The sequence below is a fragment of the Dermacentor albipictus genome, chromosome 2 (assembly GCF_038994185.2).
Source record: "Dermacentor albipictus isolate Rhodes 1998 colony chromosome 2, USDA_Dalb.pri_finalv2, whole genome shotgun sequence".
In the NCBI taxonomy this organism is placed as follows: domain Eukaryota; kingdom Metazoa; phylum Arthropoda; class Arachnida; order Ixodida; family Ixodidae; genus Dermacentor; species Dermacentor albipictus.
The window spans coordinates 169,226,650-169,242,843 of NC_091822.1; the positions used below are offsets into that span (position 1 = coordinate 169,226,650).

At 46.9% G+C, this 16,194-nt stretch overlaps 1 protein-coding gene across 1 annotated transcript; it reads left to right on the forward strand.

The window, feature by feature from the left end:
* The first annotated feature begins 3,518 nt into the window (after positions 1-3,518).
* LOC135910614 (uncharacterized) lies at positions 3,519-14,512 on the forward strand. Its single transcript, XM_065442623.2, has 9 exons — positions 3,519-3,904; positions 4,377-4,430; positions 8,005-8,055; positions 9,278-9,325; positions 9,496-9,567; positions 11,230-11,324; positions 11,759-11,803; positions 11,899-11,958; positions 13,450-14,512. The coding sequence occupies exons 1-9, from the start codon at positions 3,897-3,899 to the stop codon at positions 14,373-14,375; spliced, it is 1,359 nt and encodes a 452-aa protein (XP_065298695.1). The 5' UTR covers positions 3,519-3,896; the 3' UTR covers positions 14,376-14,512.
* The last annotated feature ends 1,682 nt before the right edge of the window (positions 14,513-16,194 follow it).

The following is a 16,194-nucleotide window of genomic DNA, read 5'->3' on the forward strand; positions in this document are numbered from 1 at the left end:
GTGTGTTTTTTTACAGTAGACTAAGGGCTGAACAACACATACGTTCTTCTCCTTTTCTCTACGTTCTTAAAGGGGCCCTGAACCATCGTTCTGGCTTGGTGAAAAAACACAGTGCGCGGATAGCATACGCTGCTGTGAACGCTGTTGTGCAGTCGTGCGGCGCGCGTGGAGATCAGAAGAAGAGCGCGAAGTCACGTTTTCCTCAAACGCTCTTTTTTCAACAGAAGCCTGCTCTTCACCTTTCCCCGGACGCTTTAATTCGTAATGTAGCAGATTCCCGCCCGCGGTGGCCATTGACGAATAGCTGACATCAATCAGGAAGGCTGTTTGGATCAGTGCGCTTCTTCCTACTTATACTGCGTATATTTATTGACGTAGTTTAATAAACAGGCTGAAATGACCGTAGATCTGCTTTAGGATATCGATACTAATTACGTACGTTCGGAAGAAGCCGACTGTCGTCTGCTCACGCTCGACCGCGGGCGCCCACGTAGGAATTAAAATTTGGCCACCGTCCTTATTAATATCGTAGAAGTCGGGTCTCGCTTATTTCGACTAGCTCTAAACACTCAACTAGCCTCGAACCACGTGAAACTTAAGGTCGGCCACACGCACGCTTGAGAGCGCGCGCTCGCTCCTGGTTAGACGCCTTGGCAGACTTCGTAATGGGCTACTGATGGCGCTTCAAAACGTGCAAGTTGGATGTGGATACTCTCCATCGATTTAAAGAAAGTCTTGGGAGCTATGCAAAGGGGGAAGGCAGCCGGGGAGGATCGGGTAACAGCAGATTTGTTGAAGGATGGCGGGCACATTGTTCTGGAAAAACTGGCCACCCTGTATGCGCAATGCCTCATGACCTCGAGCGTACCGGAATCTTGGAAGAACGCCAACATAATCTTAATCCATAAGAAAGGGTACGCCAAAGACTTGAAAAATTATAGACCGATCAGCTTACTGTCCATTGCCTACAAAGTATTTACTAAGGTAATCGCAAATCGAATCAGAAACACCTTAGACTTCTGTCAACCAAAGGACCAGCCAGGATTCCGCAGAGGCTACTCAACAATATACCATATTCACACTATCAATCTGGTGACAGATAAATGTACGGAATATAACCAACCCTTACATGTAGCTTTCATTGATTATGAGAAAGCGTTTGATTCAGTCGAAACCTTAGCAGTCATGGAGGCATTACGGAATCAGGGTGTAGACGAGCCGTATGTAAAAATACTGAAAGATATCTATAGCGGCTCCACAGCCACCGTAGTCCTCTATAAAGAAAGCAACAAAATCCAAATAAAGAAAGGCTGTCAGGCAGGGAGATACGATTTCTCCAATGCTATTCACAGCGTGTTTACAGGAGGTATTAAGAGACCCGGATTGGGAAGAATTGGGGATAAGAGTTAATGGACAACACCTGAGTAACATGCGAATTGCTGATGATATTGCCTAGCTTAGTAACTCAAGGGACCAACTGTAATGCATGCTCACTGATCTGGAGAGGCAAAGCAGAAGGGTGGGTCTAAAAATTAATCTGCAGAAAACTAAAGTAATTTTAACAGTCTCGGTGGAGAACAGCAGTTTACGATAGGTAGCGAGGCACTGGAAGTGTTAAGGGAATACATCTACTTTGAGCAGATAGTGACCGCGGATCCGGATAATGAGGCTGAAATAATCAGAAGAATAAGAATGGGCTGGGGTGCGTTTGGCAGACATTCTCAAATCATGAACAGCAGGTTGCCATTATCCCTCAAGAAAAAAGTGTATAACAGCTGTGTCCTACCAGTACTCACCTACGGGGCAGAAACCTGGAGGCTTACGAAAAGGGTTCTACTTAAATTGAGGACGACGCAACGAGCTATGGAAAGAAGAATGCTGGGTGTAACGTTAAGGGATAAGAAAAGAGCAGATTGGGTGAGGGAACAAACGCGAGTTAATGACATCTTAGTTGAAATCAAGAAAAAGAAATGGGCATGGGCAGGACATGTAATGAGGAGGGAAGATAACCGATGGTCATTAAGGGTTACGGACTGGTTTTCAAGGGAAGCGAAGCGTAGCAGGGGGCGGCATAAAGTTAGCTGGGGGGAGGAGATTAAGATGTTCTTTGGGACGACATGGCCACAATTAGTACATGACCGGGGTAGTTGAAGTATGGGAGAGGCCTTCGCCCTGCAGTGGGCGTAACCAGGCTGATGATGATGATGACGACGACGACGACGACGATGATGATGATGATGATGATGATGATGATGATGACTACCCGTCAGTCAAGCTGGTGCACGACAAAGCCACCACGTAATAAGGCCAGACTGGAGCATGTGAGCGCGGGCGCGCACTGAAGCCCGTTCGTGCACAAACCGAAGGCCGCGCGTACGCAATACAATTGCGGTATGCTACGCATGGCCTCCGAGATCCCCCCCGCGTGAGTTTCTAAACCCGCGCGCAGTCAATCTTGGAGGCCATGTGCTACGTAACGTAGATACCGTGACCGCTGCGGGGTGTCACCTGAGCGCACTGGGGCTCGCTGATGAAAGCCGCGTTTGGCACGGCGTAGGCGGCAAAATCTGAAGTAGTGGCGTCTACGTGAACATCCAAAATTGAATTTGAACTGCGCACCGCGGTGACGTTCAGTAGGCGGAGCGTTGTGGGCAGGTCCCGCTCCACCGTAGTCTTCGCATTGCAAGGCATTATATAGAAAGAACGCGAGCACAGCGAACGGGATCATACGCGACACTGGCAATAGCTATGCTTCTTCTGAGCCTATTTAAGTACTTTTCGGCGCCAACGTATTTCTCAAATAGTCTATTTGAACTTCAAATGCATTTATTGACTTCGATAAACAGTGTTTCAGGGCCTTTTTATACAAATGTTGATGTAAACGTAAATAAGAATCTTCCTGCGCGAATGAAGCATTGCTTACACATAATACTATTTACTGGGTACATTTAAAAAACGTATTGTAACGCCGACCAGTCTAGCTGATACCTTACGTGATAGGATAGGATAGGATAGGATAGGATAGGATAGGATAGGATATCCTTCTTCGATGTCGCGTACTGCTGGGATTGGCCAAGATTTGGATGGTATTAGGAAGATGTTCGTATCACAAAAACTGCTAAAGGTGTCATGTGGAAGCGAATAACAACAACGTAAGAAAAACCTAAGAAAATCGTCTTGGAACAACTATGAATTCCTCCACGGCTGAGCAGACATCCCTGCGGCAGTTTCCAAGAGAGGAGACTCCTAGAGGAAGGATATTTAAAATGGAGAAATTTAAACCTAGTTGCGCGAACGTTGGCTCTACAATGTTTTTCCTTCGTGTCCTTTCGTCGGCGTATCCATCGGCACGATTGTGTTCCTGCCTTCTTCAGTGGACGCACGTATCAATATTATCAATAATTTTTAGCTGTATCATTATCCCACCCCACCTTCTTTACATCCCGCCTGTTGAGCCCCGTAGTGGATATGCGCCTTTGTCTAGGATCATCATCTGGACAAGTGGACGAACCGTTTTGTCCAGAGGCCGGCAGCTAGAGGGCGTCCTTGCCACTGTAGCGCGAGGCAGCTAGCTGCGGCCGCGAGAGACCGCGAGTCCTGTGTGGCGGCACCAGCGACACTTTGCTGAACGGGAGAGCCTGCCTTGCGCAGCTTGTCCAGGGAGCGTGACGCGTTGCCAGACGCCCCTGAACCCGGGGACGACCTCTCCGCCGTTCATGTCGTGCCGGGCGTGTCATCTTCTCGAGCGTCCGCAACGATGATGAGCGGGACGCGGTGCTTCTCTTGCGGTAGACGTCCTCGGGGAGCCGACTCTGCACACCGTCGGCGCTGAGCGATTGGGAAAGAACGCTTTCCTTCGCCGGTCACCTCGTTAGTGAAGTTCAGCGCAACCCGCCATGGAGCTGTGAGTATAGACTGCTTTGCGGAAGCAGTCGGAGTTGCGCCATCCACGAGCTATCGATAAAACATTCCGTCGTGCCACGCAGTATCAGAGTTCATTCGCATGCGTTAATTCGCGTGCATATATGGCGATTGCGTTAAGGTACGATCGGTATGAACCTTGGGAGACGCCATTCGAAACTGTTTCTTGGCCTCTCAGCAGTCGATCGAATAGCACTATATATAGCTTACGTGGCTACATATACCAGCTGCGTTTTTCACAACTAAATGTGACAGCCGTTCGCAAGATGCGCGTCAGCAGTTTAATGTCTGCACAGTGAATTGAATTGTCGCAACATTATACAAGGATTGTGAACTTCGCCCATCGCAGCCATGCTTTGAGCTTTGGTACTGTTTGATAGCCGCCAAGAAGATTATAGCATACGCAGGTGGTGGCGTATGCTCGTGTTTCATGATACCTTGTTTTTTTTTACCAGGGACGAAGATAGTGAGGTCGTGCCAGACGCCGAGACGATGGAGTTCTATCGAATGTAAGTAAAATCTTCTGGCAATGGCACATTACCACGTATTTTTACGGCGATACGGAACGTCTTGCTCTTGAGGAATGGAGTGAGTGACTTAATCAACGAGGAACTTGAGGGGCATACGTTTGCTCGAAAGTGCATTTTGACTTTTCTTATGGTTTCGAACAAAACAGAAAAGGAAGAGGTTAACGCAACCCCAATTTATTGGCAGAGTGAAATGCACGCGTTTGGGCGGCCGTATAGTATTACCGTGCAGCTTCTTCGAATGGTTTTAAACAAACGTTGATTGTTTTCGTCGGCCGTGAGCTGTGATACTGTTACTATACAGGGTGTCCCAACTATCATGCACCAAGATGGAAAAATATGCAAATGCCACGTAGCTGGATATAAACAAGTTAAACTCGTTTGTCGTCACTTGGACATACTCAGGTTATTTTTTGCAGTCAGCCTAATTACATATTTAGTCTTAAATATTTAATCAACTTCTCAAACATTATAATTAGATTGAAAGTGTCAATGAGAAAATTGTAGAGCAACACGAAAAACTCCCAATGCAGCTGTTATTTTTTTGCTCAATGCGTGCTACGTTAATTTTTTTTTTCCGAGCCTGTAAGAAGCTTGCGAATACACGCAAAATTGCTGCGCGACTGTCCGCTCGAGGCACTTTGCATGCATGCCCGGGCTTATTTTACGCTCGGAAAAACACTTTTATGTAGCACGTATTGAGCAACAAAAAGCTGCATTGGGAGGTTTCGTGTTGCTCTACAATTTTCTCATTGACACTTTTCATCTAAATAGAAAAATTGCGCAGTTGATTAATTAAGACTAATTATATAATTACACTCTCAGACAAAGGTACACCATCTGGGGTGTATATCTGCCACACAAAAATAATCGTCTTCTGCCGTACTTGCGTTTCCTTTCTTGAAAACGCCGCGCCCGCTACTTTCCTGTCGGGAATGCTGGGTCATGCTGATAACGCGCATGCCCTTCTTTATTGGGAAGTGCCGGGCTCGCAACGTTAAAGAAAGGAAATGCGGACAAGACAGATGACGTTTATTCTTTTGTGGCAAGATACAAGCCAAAGCGTGTAATATTGTATTAGTGTGTAATTGAAATGCAAAAAAAAACAAGAAAACAAAACGGTCTGAGTATCTCCAAGCGACGGCACACAACTTTACCTTGGTTATGCCCAGCTACGTGGCATAATCATATTTCTAAATTTTGGTGCACAATAGCTTGGACAACCTTAGACGGCGCTGCCAATCTAATTCACTGCCGGGTTTTCCAGGGAATCTAGCAAGGTACGGTGCAGACGAATGCCACGAGAAATAACAATTTTAAAGAAAGTTCTACAATGTTTCACACCAATTACAACGTATGTGTTCTACGCTCTAAGAAATGTTTAATCCTTTTGTTGTTTTACTTTGGCCTCCAGCCTCGCTTTCTGTCGCACCCGGCGTGGTTGCTTCGTGGCTATGGCTGCTAAGCACGAGGTCGTGGGATCGAATCCCGGCCTCGGCGGGCGCATTTCGATGGGGGCGAAAAAAACCCTTGTACTTAGATTTAGGTACACGTTAAAGAACCCCAGGTGGTCCAAATTTCCGCAGTGCCCCACTACGGCATGCCTCATGATCAGGTCGTCTTTTCGGCACGTAAAACCCTTAATTAAATTTGTTTTTTTGCGTTTTCTCGCTGCCGGTATATTTTCCGGTCGCGAACGTCATGCTCATATCAGCCCGCGACGTAGCGTTCCTGATTGAAATCTAGCGAGTGCCAGTTGTTTAACATAAAAAAAATACACTGAAATAAGATTGATTATAAATATTTTGGTGGGACTGATTTATCTGTCCACCAACAATAACGGCCATCAATCATCTCCCTTTGGGCTTCGTAATGCCAGAAGGGTGTAAAACTCATTTTAGTGTGTACCAGTCCGAGTATACACCGGGTGTCCCAGTTAACTTGGACCAGATCTTAAAAAAAAACAAAACGAGAACTCTGGAGAAATCGTACCGGCTACATAGAACAGTAGTCGTGTGTACTTACAGCCAGTATTTTCATCCCGAATGATTAATGAAATATTTGCTTTTCATTAGTGATGTTTTTAATTATTGCCTGAATCGCAAACATATCAATTACAAAATTGTAGGGCACCTCAAATAACCTGCGAATCGAACATTTGTTTCGTGCTGGAGCTTTGCCTCATTGGCTTTGCGAGCAACATCAAAAGCGCGCGACACATCCAAAATGCTAAATGCAAACTCCTGAAATGCAAACTCCTGAGTAGATTTTTTCTGTTTTTCCGAGAGCTGCGTTTATTTTTTCGTGCTTTTTTGCGCAGTGTCATATTTATTTGAATTTCTTCTATAGCTTTGTTTCATGATACGCGAAGGCTAAAGCTATCCCGAGTGCCTCATGATCGAGCACAACATTCTTGTGTTCGCATATGCTGGCGCTTATCTCACCACGCTATTCAGTTGCGAAGCCTATCGAGCCATCCTATATGGCGAAGCCTTGTACGATGCGGCGATAGACGAATGCAGCCGTATCTCTCTCAAAGGTTGCTTGGAAGCGCTTGAGTAATGGCGCGCTAGCGCGCATCTTTATTTCATATTTCGCGTATTTCACGGGCTTTTGTTTCTTGTTAGAAAAAAGTACCAGCCGCACTTTAGCACAATATTAATGCCTGATTCGGAGGTTATAAGGTGTTGTACAACTTAATGCCGTACAATAATTAAAGAGTTAGTGCTGCACAATAATTAAAAAGTTCAATAGCGAACTATTCATAAGCAATTAATTAACACTTCGTCATGAAAAGTATATTCTGTCTGTAAGTACACACGAGTGTCGCTACGACGCTGTCGGTACGGTTTCTCTAGAGCTCCTGGGCTTTCTTAAAAATCTTGGTCCAACTGGACCAAGATATGCCATGCATTTTGCGAAATTTCTTATCTACGTGAGGCTAGCACGTGCCTCGCGCAAGTAGCCAGCCCCGGGCAAGTGTTTTATTCACGAAAAGCGCTGCCTGATGTACGCGGATACCTGGGGATGAATTCACAAAGATTTTCGTTCGTAACAGCTGTCTGTCGTCCCCCTTCGCTAATGTAACGCCAGATATCACGATTGACGTGTGCTTATTGTCGCGAAGCGCGCCAGCGTGCGACTTTTGTGTATACAGAACCTCCTGGCCACTATTCGGAAACATTTTCTCGTTCACCGACGTTCCGGTGCACCCTACACTCTTGAGAGCTATCGGCGTGATAAGACGATTACAAGAACGGCGCCGAATAAAACAACACACGAAGAAGGGAAACACGAGACAGCCTTCTTCGTGTGTTGTTTTATTCGGCGCCGTTCTTGTAATCATGCTTAACCAACTAGCCCACCAACACATGCTCAGTAATAAGACGACCGTCGCAGTGATGGCTAATCAGCCATCGCGGCGACGGTTGACGGATACCCACGATGATTGGTCAGTTCGCCGTCGCACTATAAGCAGATAAGGGACGCTATTCAGTATATATATATATATATATCAGAAGCTCTCACAAGTTGGTCTTCTACTGTTCTTTCGCAGAGGTCCACCGTTTCCTTCCATCTTGAGGAAACCAGGAGAGCGACCCAGACGGTATGAGCTTTCAAAATGCGCTAATATTCGAGAGTGAGCGCTAAAATAGCTATTACAGTGTCTTTCTTTCTTTCTTTCTTTCTTTCTTTCTTTCTTTCTTTCTTTCTTTCTTTCTTTCTTTCTTTCTTTCTTTCTTTCTTTCTTTCTTTCTTTCTTTCTTTCTTTCTTTCTTTCTTTCTTTCTTTCTTTCTTTCTTTCTGACTTTCTTTCTTTCTTTCTTTTTATTCTTTCCTTCTTTTTCATTCTATCTTTCTTTCTTTCTTTTGATAGTAGGTCAGATATATATTGTAAAATCTGTGCGACTTGACGTGCGACAGATATTAGGTGGCGACACGCAATCCGGACAAAGGCAGTGAATTATTTTCTGTAGAGTTTGCTTCAGTGGACTCGGATAAGTTATTTCCGACTGCTACAGCAAAGTACACGAGAGACAGTGGAACAGTTCGCAAAGCGTCACCACGTTTAAATGGCATCAAAATAAGCGTTCAGCGAAATTTCGACAAGGATATATGTAGCGCGCGCATAGTGATTCGCACTACACAGGCCCGAATCACGAGCAATATGTTATGCATTAGTGTTAGCATAGCGAACAGCGCCGGCGACACGACAAGAGAAATACAAACAGGGCAGTTACTATAGAAGCAGGACAGCCCTCCTGGTATGTCTCTTCTCCCGACGGGTCCGCACTGTTCGCAATTTTTATACGAGAACCAGTCAACCCAGCTTGGACAACTAGCGTATTTGTTTCTCTAATCACGATGAGAAGGGCCAACACCAATGAGTCCGCGAACGCCAAGTGTCGGCGGAGTGCGAATAGTTATTGAATCCACAGCGCGAAATGTGCATTCAAAGGACGGGCGCGAAAGAACGAGGGCGGATAGGACAATTTTGCGCACTTTGTCGGCTTGTAAGCGTGCGACTTGAAACTTTCTATTTGCGTATCGTACACGTAGCGTAATTAAACGGAAAAGAACAGACACGCTGAACGCTGGTTGGTTGGACATGGTCAGTTTTCCTTTCTTTTTTTTAAATCTTTCGTCATGACTGCACCGATACAAGGCGGATATATATATATATATATATATATATATATATATATATATATATATATATATATATATATATATATATATATATATATACTAGAGAGCGACAGAGAGAGAAGAGATATACTGAGAGCAGATTAATTTATTTGAGCCTTTATACTGTTTCGATTTTCTAGATTGGAAATCTCTCGAAGAGTGTCCTTTTCCAAGGACGTCTCGGAAGGGTAAGAACCACGGAAAACCACCGGGCATTCGCAACCGTTTGATTTTTTGCTGTTTCACGCTTCAGCGCGGAATGCGAGTGCCCTGCATATCGCTTGAGCTCGTGACGCTGTGTCCAGTTTTAGCGCGTCACAATTAAAGCAACGGCTGAAATCGACTGCCTCATTTCCAGATCGTCGGAGTCCCTCCATCGTCGACTGCGTTTGAACGCCGCCCCGCCAGGAAGGACGCTCAGAAAAAAACAGTAAGCGCAGCTAGTTGTGGTCGCGCAGCGGGAACCGACGAATTAAGTAACGTTTCCCGTCGCGCAAGTTGGACAGCATCGTAACAGAAAAATGGGCAGGTGGGTGAGCATTCATTGCTGTACGGCAGCGCTACAGTACTGAAACGAAAAGAGAAGGTATAAGAAGGTCAGAACCGTGTCCATATTGTTCTTATCTCCCGTCTTCGTTTCAGTAGCGCGGCCTTTACAACAAGATAGGTGCAGTAAGTCTGTCGGCATGAACCTAACGTGAGCAGGTCGAAACAAAAGTCGGGGTGAGACAGGCCAACTATAAAGCATTATTTGCATGCATATTCCTTCTGTGCGTCAGTACGGTTGCTGCGAACGCTAGGGAAATTTTCCTAGATTAGAGATTTTAAGCTTCGATTAGGGAAACAAGGAAATTTATAAATATCTCGCAAAATTCTGCACTACGGCATCGGCATCGTGGCATCACGGACGTGGCAGCGTAAATGTTTTAGTTTAAGGCACCACAAATTACTTTCGCTTTAGCACGTAAACTATCAATTTTGATTGAGCTGCAGCGCAGTGAACGAATCACGCCGAATAAAGGCCAGGGTGTGGATGCACTGGGCCCATTTTCGAAGTACTGCTACAGCGATTTTGCCGTCCGTATCACTTACATGGGCTGCCGATGTCGGTACGCTCTGACTGAAACGCTCATCTGAAACCAACGAAACAAACGTACGCTGGAACGCCAGAACAAAGCAGCACGAGCAAACTTGGGCGTAAGGGGACAGATAGGCCTAGCGCCGAGCACGGCACTGAGGTCGTGGCGCTAGAGAGCCAACTACGCATGCGCATGTGTACTATGATTTACCGGGAACAGCCCAAGGGCAGAGAAACCTTGGACCGAGTCTCAGTGGTCATGTGTTTGGGGGACTTTAGCATTGGAGGAGAGACAAAATGGGCAGCGTATCGTCGTGCTTCGCTGCAAATGCCGCGTAAGTGCGTATGTGTTGTGTTGCTACGTCCGGTACACGACCTTAAAAAAAAGTATTTACATCCTTTACATTTCTGTAGAAATCTGATGCACTGTTTCATCTGGTCATTGTGGTCTACGTCCAAAGCAACTTTGAACAACACGTGCTGACGCCTTCTGTGTGCATGGCTTCGAGCAGGATGCTTCGTTTAGCATAACACTTCGGCACTGCGACATCGTTTGAGCTTGAATTCGTGACTTCAGTATTTGAATATATTAAAGCGAGGTTAGACATAAATTCAAACTATCAATTTTGCAGTCTATTTGCATAACACAAACAAAATTTCATTATGACAGAAATTATACGGAAAAGGTTAACAGCCACATTGTGCAAAATGATAGGGAAATCTAAGGATCTTTTTCTCCGAGTTAGGGGAAAGCTGGCTTTGGAGGTTGGCCGCACTGTGTTAGTAGTAGCTTGCGCTGGTGATGGAGAAATGCGCAGAGCGCATGACATAGCCTCCGGTTCTTTGGCGTGTCAAGAACGACAGCATTTCTGAGGCATAAAGCGATTGAAGTAGGCAACGCAAGAAACATAATGTGAACGTATTAATGCATCAGTTCGGCAATTCTTGTGAGATTCACTGCTTACTCTTCTGGTAACGCCATCTTTTTTCTTTTGGTGCTTGCTTTGTGAACAGGAGCATCTCTATCATCGCATTTTGTTCCTTCGCCATGGTCACTTTGGTGGGTGTCTTCTGGGGCTACATCATCCACGGCATCGTCCACACAGAAGGTGCTGTCAATGACGAACCATGCTACCATACGCTTTCCATTTCGTGCGCTCAACTTTATTTCCCCTCATAATAGTCATAGTAATAATAGTAATAATAGTAGTAATAGTAATAGTAATAGAATTCCTAGGTTTCCGGGAACAATGTCTTCCAGCCGTCGCGCTTAGTTGGATGACACGACGCAAATAGGACGTTCTAAAGTCTGTGGTGTAATCACATCACCTATTTCCTTTAATCAATCCAGATGAGTCTGAAATTCAGCTAGCGCTTTAAATGAATTCACTACACCCTTCTCCGCTTAGTGGCAAGAGGAGCTCATTGTGGTTGAATATGGCTGCGAACAATTTCTCCCGAGATGCCTGGAGACAAGCCTGTTTCAAAGGATGTCGCGATTCCTTTTCATGGTCCTAAAGAGCTGACCTGATTTTCAGGATAGGAGTGACGCCTACGCCGCCTTACCGAAACAGGGAGTACTTGAAGGGTAAGAGACGTCATGCTTTTGATGTGCGCCTAGCGAATGGCTTCGTTCTTGACCACCAACACAGAATAAAGCCTACCGTGTGTCTTCTCTTTCAGCTAGCCCTCAGGAAGAAGTCTTAAGAGAGCTCGACGACTCCGACTACGGTGTCCCCAACTGTAAGCAAAACTCACGTAGCTGTGACTCCGTACACACTTGAAAAGTTTGTACCCTTGGGGGTTATCTTGTCCCACAACGATAATCGTCGTCTATCTTGCGGGTCTTCCCTCTCTTTAACGCTACGCGCCCGGTGCTTCCAGGTCACGAACGGCGTGCGCGTTATCAGCGTGACGTAGCACTCTCGACAGGAAAGTAGAGGGCGCAGAGTTTTCAAGAAAGAAACGCAAGCAAGATAATGGTGATAGTTGTGGGAGAAGATAAGCCCTAGAGGGCGCATACAGTCTGAAAAGACAAAAAAGAAAGCTGTAGAGAGTAGAGTGTGTGCGCCAACCCATGCATTAATTACCATGTCATGAGCGTTGACAGGACAGATTTGCGAACCTCATATTATTAAGTTGCCTCTATAGGTATACATGCAGACAATGGTATGCCTGAATATTCGCGCAAAGTTAAAATATCTGCCTACAAACATGTAGGTATGACCAGACAGTAGTATGCTGAATACTGAGTTTACATAGATATGGCTAGCAACTTCAACTTTTCTTTTTGAACCGAAACTTTCTTTGTTCATCCTCCGCGGTTTGGCATGGTGACAATCTCTGTTTTTTTATGAAATGATGTATCGAAAAGAAAGACGGTATCGAAATATCCATTTAACCTGTATATTACAACGATTGTGACAGATCTGTCGCCTTTTTTGGTGATAGGCCATGGTCGTGATCGGTACTCTTTAATTTCGGTGGCCGTTTCCATGACGGCTTTTTAGCAGTTGACGATGAAAAGAAAATGCTTCAAAATTAGTGGGGAAGGGTAACATGCTGGCGAAAGACCCTACGTAAGAACCTCTCGGTAAAAAAAAAAAAGCGATTACTCACAGGTGACAAAGAAAGGATGGAAGAAAGCACTGAAATGCGACTTTTAATTGGACTTTCTGTCCAATTTTAACAGCTCAACGGGGCCATGTCCCAAACTTAGAGAACATTTTCTCTCCAAGCATGCGCTCTTGTCGACACAACAAAATTTTCGGCTTTGATGACCGAACTCGTTCTGATGTAGGAATATGTCGACGGCAGAAGCTGCAGTCGGTGCGACCAAATCAACTCCGCTTCTCACAATAGAACGTTCGATCGCTCTACAGAAAGTGATATATCACTTCATTTCCTGTTCTACAATGTTTTCTGTTGTAACTACACTAATTATTGTTCTTATGACGTCATCTCTGTCTCAAATTAAGACGAACTTGAGTTTTTACGGCAAAAGAGTTCGCTGCGGTGTTTGTCGGCGGGAATCGTCACGCCGTGAGGCACGTTGAAAAAAAGAAATGGCTGCTCCAAATGCTGGAGCTAGCTTGTGTGTAACTTCAAGAGAGCAGCAGTTGGTGGTACGGATATAATGCGCCGGATACACAGCGATGCCCGTCCTTATCGCTGAGAGGGGCAACGCAGTGTCACTGACCTAACTCTAGACCGCATGCTGGCCATTGCACACAGTGGTGTTCCTCACGGAGCGGTCCAAGCGTCGTCGACTCCGGACGCCCGTGGTAGTCCTGAGACGACACCCGCCGCCGACAGCGTCGCCGTCGCCTTCGCCGCCGACTCGGCGCTGGAACCGCACGCGGTCGTACCGACCTCGGCGGAGCCCCGCGACCACGGCGCCGACGCGCCGACGGCGCACCAAGCCCCCGCGCAAGCCCGTGTTTCAGTGGCGCTCCAAGGTCCTCGTGAGTCCCGGGTCGACGATCGAGACCGAGAGGACCGACGGGTCGCCGGTGGTCGAGGGCGAGGCCGCGTCGTCGCCGCCTCCTACTCCGAAGGAGGCGACCTCCGGAGAAGGCAAGGACGGAGACGAGAATGCCCTCTTTCCGGGCGCTGACGGCGGAGTCGAAGGCGACCTTGGTGCCAGCGACGACTCGCAGGAGACCACCTTCCGAGGGCGGGGCGGGCTCCTGGGCACTCACTCGACGTTGGGGGGAGACGCCGCCGGAAACGACACTTCTTTGGTCGGCAACAACACCGAGGTCGCAGACGTGGCCGGACCCGTAGACTACAGCACCACGGACAACACTGCGACGTGGGTGAACAACTCGGCCGGCGGTGGCGCGGAAGTGTCACAGGAACCGTCGCTCGAATCGTCTGCTGGGGATTACGAGGACGACCGCAACGGCTCGGGAGGAGAGGAGGACGTTTCTTCGAACGCCTTGTTGAATGATGACGAGGAAAAGCCAGCAAAGGACGTTGACCACGTGGGTCGAAATGAGTCGTCGTATTCTGCCCCAGCCGACGGAGGGACAAGCAGCGGCGCTATTTCGACGGTCACGACGACGACGTTGAGCGTGAACGTCACGAGGCAGAAATCTGATGCTGTGGCGCTGGTAAGCATCGTGAACGGCACCGATACGGGGGATTATTACGACTGACTGTGTTGAGAGAGGGAATTTTTTTTTTTCTCCGGCTTCTTGACCATCGTCTGTTGACGTTGTCTGTGCCGTTACGTCGAATCGTTCATCCGATGTATATTCCTGTTACCTTCATTAAACGTTTTTTTTCCTTCTAATTACGTTCAAGTCTTGAGACGTAAGGCTCAGTTAACTCATCAGTTTTGTAGAGCTTGCAAACGTGGCCTCCGTGTACATCCAGGTGAATTGGACGACCATTCGGCTCACGAGCAGTCGCGAGGATTCGCGTGAAACGTCTTTCATTTCGGTTAGCGCAGGAGCTCGCTTGCTAAAACCGCACGTAGCCCTACATGTACGTGACAAGATGTAACGAAAACATGCGATATGGTTGATATCTTTGCAACTGTACATATACCTATAGTACGTGTCTTACTTTGGTATCGTTGTGTAGAGGAAAAGCCGTTACTCGATCACGGGTGCATCGAGATCACAGATGACGCCGTTAGGGCGTCACGCATGACGCAATAGCAGCTAAATTTTGTCTGTCACTTAAATTACGGGGTTTTACGTGCCAAAACCACTTTCTGATTATGAGGCACGCCGCAGTGGAGGACTCCGGAAATTTTGACCACCTGGGGTTCTTTAACGTGCACCTAAATCTAAGTGCACGGGTGTTTTCGCATTTCGCCCCCATTCGAAATGCGGCCGCCGTGGCCGGGATTCGATCTCGCAACCTCGTGCTCATCAGCCCAACACCATAGCCACTGAGCAACCACGGCGGGTTTTGCCTCTCACTTAGAGTTCAAAGAACCGTACCTCGGCAGTATACGTTCGTAGATCCGAAAGGGGATGGTAGCATTTGAGAGAACTCACAATGTCATTGTAGAGGTATAACTTAATTGAACTCAAAACGGGGCTCGTTACAATGTGCACTTCATTGCAGAAATTTGACGGTTGCTCGGCTGTGGCAATCCCGCGTTCGACGCGTAGGGTCCAGAAATGGCGTGAATAGGCTTTGGGCAGCAAGCCAGGATGATGCCAATTGGGGCTCGTCACCTTTGACCACGGCAGGCCCGCTTCGAATAGCGAGCGCGCACGATTGCCCCACTATAGGTATATATCATTAGATATCATGTAAACTTCGTTATCCGGGAATAAATGTCGCTTTTGTATTTCATTGCGCAATTTCAGTACCCCGGTGCCCAAACACCCTTTAGCACCATGCACAAGACATCGTGCGGCTGCGTCCCCGATAATGCCAATCACTTTCTTGTTTTTGCGGTGCGTGCTTGCGTGAAGTTACTCGGCAAGCAAAACGTGGCCAAGTATTTAGGTTATTTGTGTCTGTAGTATGGCCGCTCACTGACAAAGATGTCGCTTGTCTGTTGGTGGCGCTGTATGCAGCCGTCCGAGGATCAAAAATGAACTAGGACCAAAAAGTAAGGAAGCTCTGAACCCTAGTAAGGGCTCAGAAAGTTTGGTCATGGGAATTTTTCGTGGTTTTCTTTCGTTTTCTTTTTCCTTTTTTGAACGTTGGTAGGACATTAGGCAATATAAAAACAAGAGCTTGATGGCGCAACCCACCGCCTCTTTCTAAAGGGGACTCTCATAGCATCCATCCATTCGTCCGTCTGTCCGTCCGTCCGTCCGTCCGTCCGTCCGTCCGAGGCTGATAGAGTTTCTCACTATATTACGTAGAGGGAAATCTGGCGCTACTGCGCTGTAGTATGCATGGGAATGCCGGTATATTGTGACTTCGGACTGGCATCGTTTTCGGAGAGCCAGGCAAGCACCGTTCCGTCTGTCCCAATGATTCATTTTCTACTAAAACAGCACGTAA

Excerpts from the sequence above, each read along its gene's own strand:
- LOC135910614 (XM_065442623.2), top strand. Across the intron at positions 8,056-9,277 it reads CCAGGAGAGCGACCCAGACG|ATTGGAAATCTCTCGAAGAG; the intron begins GTATGAGCTTTC and ends TCGATTTTCTAG. Across the intron at positions 9,568-11,229 it reads AGGACGCTCAGAAAAAAACA|GAGCATCTCTATCATCGCAT; the intron begins GTAAGCGCAGCT and ends CTTTGTGAACAG.